The sequence below is a fragment of the Hordeum vulgare genome, chromosome 1H, assembly GCF_904849725.1.
Source record: "Hordeum vulgare subsp. vulgare chromosome 1H, MorexV3_pseudomolecules_assembly, whole genome shotgun sequence".
NCBI lineage: Eukaryota > Viridiplantae > Streptophyta > Magnoliopsida > Poales > Poaceae > Hordeum > Hordeum vulgare.
In genome coordinates, this window is record NC_058518.1 from 348120585 (window position 1) to 348131790 (window position 11206).

At 47.1% G+C, this 11206-nt stretch overlaps 2 protein-coding genes across 2 annotated transcripts; both read left to right on the top strand.

Moving 5' to 3' along the window:
* The first annotated feature begins 1890 nt into the window (after window positions 1–1890).
* Window positions 1891–3387, top strand: LOC123410828 (probable RNA-binding protein 18). The gene is made up of 5 exons (XM_045103770.1): window positions 1891–2073; window positions 2362–2429; window positions 2514–2587; window positions 2670–2796; window positions 2879–3387. Exons 2-5 carry the CDS (start codon window positions 2427–2429, stop codon window positions 3176–3178), a joined length of 504 nt encoding a protein of 167 aa, XP_044959705.1. The 5' UTR covers window positions 1891–2073; window positions 2362–2426; the 3' UTR covers window positions 3179–3387.
* A 5517-nt stretch (window positions 3388–8904) lies between these two features.
* On the top strand, window positions 8905–9940 carry LOC123410839. The gene has a single exon (XM_045103781.1). The coding sequence runs from the start codon at window positions 9044–9046 to the stop codon at window positions 9734–9736; it is 693 nt and encodes a 230-aa protein (XP_044959716.1). The 5' UTR covers window positions 8905–9043; the 3' UTR covers window positions 9737–9940.
* The last annotated feature ends 1266 nt before the right edge of the window (window positions 9941–11206 follow it).

Genomic DNA, 11206 nt, shown 5'->3' on the forward strand with positions numbered 1-11206 from the left:
CAATGTCTTTTCGGGCTGCCTCTTGTGCCCTTGCGAGTTCAGACTCTTTCCTACTTTGGGGGTCTTTGATGCTCTTCACAAATGTACACCAAGAAGGGTATATACCATCTGCAAGATAACATCCTTTTGTGTATTCATGCCCATTGATAGTGTAGTTGCAAGCTGGAGCATCACCACTAGCAAGTCTAGCAAGCAAATGAAACCGTTGCAACACAATGATATCATTTAGAGTACCCGACATACCAAAAAAGTAATGTCAAATCCATACATCATGTGAAGCTACGACCTCTAGCACAATTGTTGCATCATGAGACTTGCCACAATACATTCCCTGCCATGCTTTTGGGCAATTTTTCCAAGTCCAATGCATACAATCTATGCTTCCTAGCATGCCATGCCAACCTCTTCTTTCATTAAATGCCATCAATTCTTTTGTGTCTTCCTCGTTCGGTGCCCGAAGATATTCAGTACCAAAGACACGGACAATCACTTTGGCAAACCTACGCACTGACTCAATTGTACTATCTTCCCCAATGCGAAGGTACTCATCGGTATAGTAAGCTGGAACGCCATATGAAATTACCCGCATAGCTGCCAAGATTTTATGATATGCACTAATTCCCTTCAAACCCGCGGCATTCCTTCTTTGAGTAAAATATCGACAGTTCGCCTCGCAAGCTTGAACAATTTTAACAAAGAGGGATCTGCGCATACGGTACCTTCTCCAGAAGAGGTGCGGCGGGTATGTTGGACTGGCGACGAGTAGTCTCGCATCAGCATCTCGTTGCCGAGATGGCGATTTCGAGGAATGCAAAGACGAACGACAGTCGATCCACGCTGCCTCTTTCGGTTCTCGTCTCCGTGCTCCTGCACGGCAAGGGCCATCACCAAGCTCTACCGGCGAAATGTGAGAAGCATCTTCTCAACATCTGAGTCATCCGAAGAGGATGAATCCTCGAGCAGAAACTTCTCGCACAGGCTCAAGTCCATCTCCAGCGGGGGCTCTCCCGGCGCCGTGGATAGGCGGCTCCGGGGAAGCCGGTGCAGCGGCTCGGCGGAAGAGGGAAGCGGCGAACCAGCGGTGCGATTCGCCCCAAAGATTCGGCTGATAGCTGTGCCCCGGAGCGGGCGGCGGACTGAGGGAACCAATGGCGACGCGGCGGCAGAAGGGGTGGGGAAAGGGCGCGGGCTGAATTGTCCGTCCCGCCAACCGTTTTTCTGTGATACAGGGCACCGTATAGGCGAGGCAGAAACCTGTGTTTTCGCGGGTTGGGAAGGGGTTTTTGCCGCACCCCTTAAAAAATCTTACGGGTCGAACGAGTTTGCGGGGTCTGGTCTGACAACATTTTTCATCTCGACCCTTATTTTGACAGTTATTTTGCGGGTCGGGGCATTATATGGGTCTGCTATAGACGCTCTTAGATAGTATATGATTATGTAATATGATTATGCAAAAATGGATAAAAATAAATGTATCTAGGTACATCCATTCCTCGGACAAGCATTATATGATATACTCCCTCCGTCACAAAATACTTGTCCGAGGAATGGATATATCTAGATACATTTATTTTTATCCATTTTTGCAACAAATGATTTCGGACGAAGGGAGTATATGATTATGTAACCATTTTAAAAATAAACAGAAAAAGGAAATGAACGAGAAAAAAATAAACACGAAAAAAAGAGCTGAAGAAAAAACACTGAGAACCGGAGTTTGTGGGATAAAACTTGCAGAAAACCGTAGGAAACACAGGGACCCGAAGGGGGAAAACGACGGAAAACGGGCTGAGCCCGCCCGCTGCTGGGCTGGCCCACTCGCGATAAGTGTGGAATAGCATCTGCTGCTCGGCCGAGCTACAACTGACCCAAATCTGATCATTTCCCCTCGTTGCTTCGCAGTTGTTCTGCTCCGTTCTGAAAAAGGAAAAAAAAACTGTTCCGGTCCGCCGCCGCCCCGCCCGCCCGCCCGCCCGCCTGCCGCGTGCTTCGTCGGCTCATCGCTGCACCGCTGCACGCCGGAGCAACGCGATCCCTGCACCGCTGCACGCTCTCATCGCTCCCGCGCTTCCGGTAAGCTCTTCGGGCATGCCCTGCCCCGCCTCTCTGTCTATGTCCCCAGTTCTGGCGCTCTCTGCGCAGATAGATCTAGACCTCGCGCGGACACGCTTCGCGTACGCTCCGATGTAGCTAGTTCGATGTTAGTAATCCCGACCAGCGAATCCTTTAGGCGATACTTGATATCTGGGTGCATGTCTGATGTTTGCGGTACTGTGGAGAATCTGTTCTAAGAGTACATACCGCTGTGGTAAATTTACCGAATTCGGGCATCTGATTGGATGTCCTCTTTGCTCTCTGCAGCCGAAGATCCATTTTTCTGGAATTGGCGCTGAATCGCGTACACAACGACTTATTCCTAAGTGGCAATGGTAAGTGGGTCTTGGTTAGGAAGGGGCGACAGGTGATTGTGCAGCATGCCTAGTTGCTGTGTTTGTAACCAGCTTATTTTGCAGGATCCCAAGGGTCTTGACAGCGATAAGTCGGCGAGTAGGCTCTATGTGGGCAATCTGGATTTTAGGATATCAGAGTGAGTTTTTCTCTGGTGCATCTTTCCTTCCAAGGTCAGCCTGGTGTTATGTGTAATCCAACATTATAGTGTGATTCTCCAGGTCTGACGTTATCAAGATGTTCTCCCCCTATGGAAAGATCATAGCGGAGGATTTCCTGCTGCATACCCGTGGCCCGAAGCGAGGCGAGCCTCGTGGTTATGCCTTTGTTCAGTACACTACCAAAGAGGTACGAGTGATATTCATTACTTGTTGCAAATACTCATGGGTCCTGGTAATTCTCACCTTTGCCACCTGAAGTGAGCATGCAGGAAGCTCAGTTGGCAAAGGAGAAAATGAATGGCAAGTTGGTCTGTGGACGTCCCGTGGTGGTTCACCTAGCGAGCGAGAAGGGTTCCCTGGATTCTGGTAATTCACAAAGGGCGCTGAAAGACAAGAAACTAGCAGGTGGTTCGGGAAGCAAGTCAGCACAAACTGATCGTGCTGCAAAGATATCTGCGATAAAAAATAAGTTGAGGTCTCTGGAGAATGAGGGCTGTAGCGCAAAAAGACCAAGACTTAAGCCATATGACTTGAAAAGCACCGGAGAACAATCTGATAAGAAGCTTTGAAGTGAACTTAGTCAGCGTGTTGTGAACAATGCCCTATCATGCTGGTTGCATAGCTGATGTTGCTGCAGTTGTAATACTCTAGCTTTATTAAGTTCGACAAACTAAAGGTGTAGCATTACACAGTTCACCGGACTTGTATGACAGTTTGCACGAATCGCCATTGTCCAAGTAACAATTAAGTCTTCATAGAGAAACCATTTTCGAATCCAGTTCTCCAGTCAATGCTGGTTTATGGAACTGAATTGCATCACAGTTGGTTTCTTCCGCTCTTCAGAACTGTTGGCATGTATCAGTACCAGTGCAATGCTTACCTTTATATACTACTACCAGTAGAACAACATACACAGCAAGGATGAATAACCATTTCGTTTCCATAAGCCCTGTTGCTGTGATAACCCTGAATTTACTTAGATTTAGAAACTCTAGACAATTTCACAATTGCTCAACGATCTGTTGCATGTAATTTCTGCAGCATTGTAAGTATCAGGCTTTTATCTCATCTGTTGTTTCAACTAGAATATATATGTGGTTATTCCAGTATATTTGGGGAGTAGCATCTGATGATATCTCATCTGTAGTGGGGTTTTTAAAATCTCGGAAGTAGTTGGAAACATGCAGGTAACATTCACTTTTCTTTTTATGGTGCTATTTTTAGTTTGCTGCCTGACATCATGCCAGCTCTAGCATCCATGTATATGGTTTCTTGAGGGTCATTATTCTGAGTAATTATGCTAGGTATTTTGAGTAAATATTCTGCAAACCTGTGCTCCTGGAAAGCTTGGATTTGTGGGGACAAAACGTACTCTATTGCTCGACAAAGTATGAGAGCAAGCTCAGAATCTGTCATATTATGAAGGTACATGGCTGCCTGGTCGGCATAATTCATATGTTGTTGTTATGTCTAATTTGTTGTTAAGTTTTGGAACATGGATCAGTGGCGAAGCAGCATCAGTAGTCATTCATGTCTCCAAACCTTAGCTGCCATTTTTTGCATTGCCTAGCATAAAGTCATGTGGATAGCTGCCGGGTGCTGTAAGTCTCACATCTTGTGGCATATTTGTTATGCTAGAGCCTAGAGCACATAATGGTATCAACCTTGAATTATTCGCTTTGTCTGTTTCTTCCTTTGTTCTTACAAAAGTTCTTTTGAAAGTTTGCAAAGATGTCATTTCCTGGGTGCTTGGTATAGAAATCAGAAACCGACAATATCACGCATCAAGGTATCACCTTGTTTTCCTGCTTGATCATCATTACATGTATTTAATCATTAGAATGGAGATGCCTTATATTGTAAGTACTGCATATTCTAGAGTTTAATCATTTCGAGACTGCTTCTATTCTGCTCATGTTCCGTTACAGTTTCCACCAGTCCTCACTCTTTAAATCTGCTTAGGATTGTCTTTGCCAACTGGGATGCTTGTACTCCCTCTGTCCCGGAGGGAATAGTAAGTAAACAACATTGGCCTCTACTCTACTCTTAAACCAACATAGTCCACATCTGGGATGCTTAGGAAACAGTAAGAGTTCCAGGCATTACCTAAAAGAATACAATCTGATATTTCAAGAAAGTAGGGGAAAGTGCTCTTCTACACCCGAGCTCAAATGAGCTCGGGTGAACAGTAAATTCGAAAAATATTTTAAAATGTTCAAAAAGATCTGAATTTTTTTACAGAAAACTTTTACAAATGTTTTAATAGATTGCAAAATTTCAGTACAAAATCACATTCTTTGAAGTCGAGGCAAAAAACACAAAATTTGTGCTCCAAAATGCTTTTGAAAGTAGCATTTTCAGAGTTTCAATTTTGTTTTTTTTTTGTCACGACTTCCACAAATGTGATTTCATGATGAAATTTTATGAGCACTTAAAACATTTGTCAAAGTCTGCCCAATTTATTTTCAGATTTTTCTGAACATTTTATAACAATTTTTTGAATTTACTGTTCACCGAGCTCATTTGAGCTCGGGTTTAAAAACATCACGTCCGAAAGTAGGGAGCTCTCAAAATCATGTTCAACATTCATAAAATTTCATTAAAACATGCAATGATTGCTGAGCAGGCACAAAGCTCACACATGTCCCAACCCGAAGCATAAACAAAGCGTCAAAGAACACCAGTAGTAGTACATTTCCTGGACCAAGCATCCCCTTTAATCATGGACAGAAATGCTTTTCTGGCTTCTTCTCCACGCCTTTCTTCAACAGCTCGGTTTTCCAACAAGGCTTCTTTGCGGTTCGACGGGCGCCGCGCATAATTTCCATTTCCTTTTCGAGGCACTGGTGCACATCATGCACCAAAACTGCATTTAGACTCTAGATTTTAGAGTTTTAGACTTGCACACCTTTGGTCCATCACAAAATGCTCTTGATCATCACGCTGGATTCGCCATGTGGTTTTTCTGTTTCACCTACTGAGCTCCCCACTGAATAACAAATGGGAGACCGTACGCCATCAGATGCTCTCGCGCAGACCGTTGTCCCCGGCATCTTTCGAAGGCGTTGAACTTTGTTCCTCTCTTCTGCCTCCCTCAGGACCAGGTTCGTGGAACGCCATTCGAAAGCTCCCTTCAGAATCTGTGCTTGCTTCCCCCGCCAGCCTACACGTCCCATGCTCCGCGATTTGAATATTGCAGGGCGTACTCAGCCGGGGCGACACAGTGAGGATCAGCAGGGCGGGCTCGCATGTGAAGGCCATTGGCTCTTGCCTCCTGGTTGGTTGGTGGGTTTCTGTCATGTTTGCTCGGGAAAAACATAGATTATTTCACCCCCAAATTGTTAGTGGTAGATAGTGTTCGTACTTGGTAGTGCAATAAGAGCATCTACAACCGGACCATTCATACCCCCTCAAACGTCCAGGCAGGCCGCTGATCGTTGATCGGTTATGAAATTTTGATTCAACCGGGCCTCTTAAACTGGCCTCAAACGCCCGGCCTCTTAAACCGACCTCAAACGCCCGGACTAACTGTCACCATTCATATTCAGCTCAAATATGAAACGGATATAAGGGAGCCCAGACACGTCAGTCACGTCGGACCCGACATCCTAACCCCACCGCAAATTGCGCCAAATCCACCTCGCAGAACTGCTGGATCCATTTGTTGTTTTCATTTCTTCTTCCTCCTCGTGTCGTCCGTCTCGCAGCTCCACCGTTGCACGCGCTTCGTCGCCGTTCGTAGCCTCTGTCCTGCCGGCTTTGTCAGAGGAGTCCTCTGTCCCGTTCTTGCTGCAGAGGACGTCGTCGTTGGCTGGGAAGGCACCACGGTACGTTCGGCAACTCTTTAGCTCTGCCTTGCGCTGGATGTGTTTGACACAATATTTGATCAGATTTCTTTTTCAAATTTTAGGGGAAACGATGGATTATGATGCTTCGTTCGGCGAGGAGTATGGACTGATGGAGCTTGATCAAATGATTCAAGATGTGTTCTTCGATTCATCGGATTCGGGCAAAGAAATGAACATGATGATGCTCATGACCATGCAAGAGGAAATGGACCGCCAAGTGGAGTATATTCTCAATTTCAATGGCTCAATCAAAGGGAGAAGTGTGCTCAATCGGGATAGGGTATCCGGAGCAAAGCTACTGCCGAAGGACTTTGCTTCGAACCCAATTTTCCCGGATGATCCATGATTCATCATCGTTTTCGCATACGAAAACCATTATTTTTATGCATTATGGACGCAGTGGAAGCACACGATGACTAATTCAAGCTGACAAGGGATTGCTGCAGTAAACTCTCTTTCTCTGCCAAGCACAAGTGCACGGTTGATGTGAGAATGCTTGCACTTGATACTACGGCAGATGTTGTTGGTGGGATGATCGGGATGGAAGAGAGTAGGTGTGTGAAGACTAATGTCAAGTTTGCCCATGTTGTGGTCGAGGTGTTTAGACCAGAGTATTTGAGAGAACTAAATATGTAGGATACAGAGAAACTATTGGCTATTGGAGAGGCGAGAGGATTTTCAGGAATGCTCGGATCAATTAATTGCATAGTGGAAAAACTGAGAAATGTGAGGCCACTATCATACTAGAAGCGGTGACATCACATGACTTATGGATTTGATATGCTTTCTTTGAAATATCGGGTTCTCACAACGACATCAACGTGCTTCAACGATCTCCGATGTTCAAGAGGCTTTGCAACGGGGAATCACCTCTGTGTAATTACATCGTCAACGGCCGAGACTACAACATGTGATACTATCTTGCTGATGACATATATCCTCAGTGGGCTGCATTTATGAAGACCATATCCGAACCACACGGCAACAAACAAAAGCACTTCACAACAATGCAGGAAGCAGCTAGAAAGGATGAGGAAAGGGCATTCAGAGTGTTGTAAGAGCGTTGGGTAATTGTTTGTGGGCTGCAATAATGTGGGAATCAAAAACTTTTTGGCAGCTGATGACATGTTGTGTTATTTTGCACAATATGATCGTCGAGGATGAATGTGATGGTGTAGCTGAAACCAATGATTTTAAAGCACCTGAAGAACAAGTTGAAATCCCGAAAGATCTAGATGCACTTCATTATGAACTTTCTGTAGATGCATCAAAATCTCCGAGATCATCACGTGCACGCGCAACTACTCAATGATCTGATGGAGCATATATGAATCCATAATGGAAATCAAAGAGCAGAGATTGATTGTGCACTTCAAATAAATTTGATGTAACAATACTTATGTTTGATACCAATATTTATTATTTATGTGTGACATTTAGTTTATGTGATCGACGTGTATGGTTTTATATGAATTTAAGAGTGAAAATAAGTTATGTAGATGAAGGAAATGAAACATGAAAAATCGCCCGGACGCGATCGCTGGATGCCCGGACGCGTCCGTGGACGTATCGGGGTGTCAGATTTGCCTGGTCGCTCTAACATGCTAGATTTATGATCTGGAAACATTGGGCGTTGTTCCATGTAGATTCTGGACCTAGCTCGGACGCATATGGTGACATGACGACGGGGAGATGCTCGCTGCGGGAACACTCTTTTGTCCCGATCACCTCACCCACCCGGCTAATCCCGCATTATTGCTGGCTGCATCGATGAGCTTGTCTTTGACAGGTTTTTTGGGGACTGAAATAAAATACTAACATTTCGTTATCTGTCTTTCCCACTGTATGGTCGGCAGCACAACAAGTGTCAAAACACAGAGTAGTGCATGACGCCCAAATCTGTTACTCCCTCCGTTCATAAATATAGGATGTTCCCAAAAAAAAAAACCTGTTTTAGCGAATCTTATGTTTAGTTACTTTTTCATTTCGGTCTGTATTTAACATATATTGAAATATCCAAAACATCTTATATTTGTGAACGGATGGTGTGGCATTTAGGGCGACCTGATTTGTTAATATGATTCTGTTTGACGAAATTTGTAGACCAAGCTAAGTGTGACACGGTCCTCACAGTTCGGTCGGTGTGCAGTTTTAGATGGTGCAAATGCAAATGATCATCATTTTTGGCCTATAGCCACTATACGATACATATTTGGATGGAATTTTGCAATGGCAACAGCCTGCTCCGTGGCCAGGAACAGTGAAAAGTACATGGTCTGGAATTGGAAATGCCTTTTGTAGCCTCTGCATTTGCATTGGAACGGGAAAAAAGAAGGGGACACGGCACCAAACGCCTCGTTCCAGAGACGTCAACTGGTCTGTTTGTTTCTTCCTCTCTTCTCCCACAGCCACAGCCCCCTCGCCTCGCCCGCCTCTATATTATCTTCCTCGTCGCGCCACTCACTTCCCGCGCTCGCCTCGATCAGTTCACACGCACGCAGCTACCTCCGAGTCCTCTCACTCGCACGCACACCGACCCGAGCCTCTCTCTCCCGCCACCTCGCGCGCCGTCAACCGGCAACGTCCATGGAGGCCTCGCCGTCTCGCAGCGACAGCTTCTCCCGCGCGTGGCTCGGCTGCAGGGCGTCCATCGAGCGGCTCGACGCCGACGCCGGCCTCGGGTGCTCGTTCAACAGCTCCACGTCCTTCATCGACATGGACCCCGCGGAGCTCTTCTCCATGCGGTGGACGTGCTCCGCCGCAGCGGCGGCGGAGGATGATGACGTGGAGGAGGAGGCCGCCGAGTTCGACTTCGGCCAGCTGACACGCGCCGGCGCGCAGTGCTTCTCCCCGATGCTCGTCGGCGCCGGGCAGCCCCTCCTCGCGTGCGAGCCTGGGGTCGTGTCCTACTCCTACGTCTCGTCGCCCGCTTTCTACTCCGCGCGGAGCACGCCGGCCTCCGCGGCAAGCTCGCGCCGTCGTGGCCGGCACGCGCCGCTGGTTGCTACGCGGAGGATACTGCTCCGGTACCTGCGCCTCCTGGCGCCGCTGTGCCGGAAGGTGAGGGCGCTGCCGGTGCGGGCGCTCGCCCCGCGGTCGTCGTCGGCGTCCAGGGCTGCCTTCGGCGCCGCGGCGACGACGTCGTCCCCGGCGCGGCAGTCCACGTCCAGCTACGCGAGCGCCACGGAGTACTGGTGCCACGGCCACGCCGACACCGCCGTCAGCGACGCCATCCTCTACTGCAAGAAATCCATCCAGGGACGACAGGATGCCGTGTAGGCCGTGGCAAAGATCGGTCGATCGATCGATCGCTGCTCATCGGGCATTTTGATTGGTTTCCGGTGGTGGTAGATCCGATATGCATGTGGCACTTGAGTGTATAGCGCATATATACGTTATGAAGTAAGTACGATGAACTGTGCTCCAAGGTGGTTTAATTACCTTGTGAAGCATTTTGAACAAGCACGTTAACCTTGTGATGAAGCTACCTGTCACTGTCAGTTCACTGTGTTCGTCAATTGTTAAGGACGAGATTCGGTTCAAAGAAAATTGTTAGGAACATACGAACTTCTGTCCTCCCCTTCTACAGTAACTAACTGACATGGTTATGTGCATATTATACATGTATATGCATGCATCAGGCCAGACAGACCCCATGCGTTAGGTCAACAAACGTCGACTTATTGTGATTCGTTCGACCAAACTCGTGTGTTTTCCCCCGGCAAGGCGCCTTACTAAACCCATTCAAACCTATAGGCTGGTGAGATCGATCGGGTCAAGCCGAAGGACAATGTCCAAGTCGCCGAGCCAAACATAGAGCTGCATGCATGTACAGTAATCCACGTCACGTCATTTTCACGTTGTAATCCCCATTTTTAATGCATTGCGTGGTTTCTGCTATAAAAACAAGTAGATTCGTCATCTTCTATATATAGGTCGTTCACTCAGCCCTTCCATACCGACGATACATCTACTCGTTCCGACCCAAAATAAATGTCTCAAGCTTAATACAACTCTATATTAAAGTTAGTACAAAGTTGATACATTTATTTTAAGATGGAGGGAGTACTTCTCTATCTACCTATCCAGTCCAAATGACAATAGTATAGGTGAAGATCATTTGTAATCGTCCTGGCATGCAATTAGGCCTGAGAGAGGATATCCGACATGGACCGTTCACCGCCCATAGGCTATCCCCTCCCGACATGCGCCGGCCGGGACCGGAGCCAGTAATGTGATCGGATGGAAACCTGGGTTGTCGTATCTCCCTGGTTCCGACCGGCGAGTCAGCGACAACTCTCCAAAGCACGTAAAACTGTCCGCCCGAGCGCTACCCATCGGAGACCGAGAGAGACAATGCGCATGTAAACGCGAACGTTTTAGCAGCGATGTCGCCTTGCACGCGCACGGTGCAAAAACAGAATGTGCTCGTGGGAGGGATGGTCCCGCGCGTATAGATGCATGGCCCAGCCAAGCCACGGCGGCGCTAGAGAAGATTTCATTATCATCGATCATCCGGTCGATCCAGTTCGGTCTCTAGCCTAGCCACACGTTGCGCTGTACATAATCGGAGCATCGTACGCGTCAAAAAATGTGCGAAGTGCACGTCCTCTTGTGGTTAGAGCGACTTTAACCGATCGATCCAAAAAAAATGCGTTTTGTTAACTTTTTATTCTTTTGAATCGGCCAAGCAAACATTGATGTCCGGTTTTACAAATGGATCGGTTCATTCGTCCAGTACATGTCTAA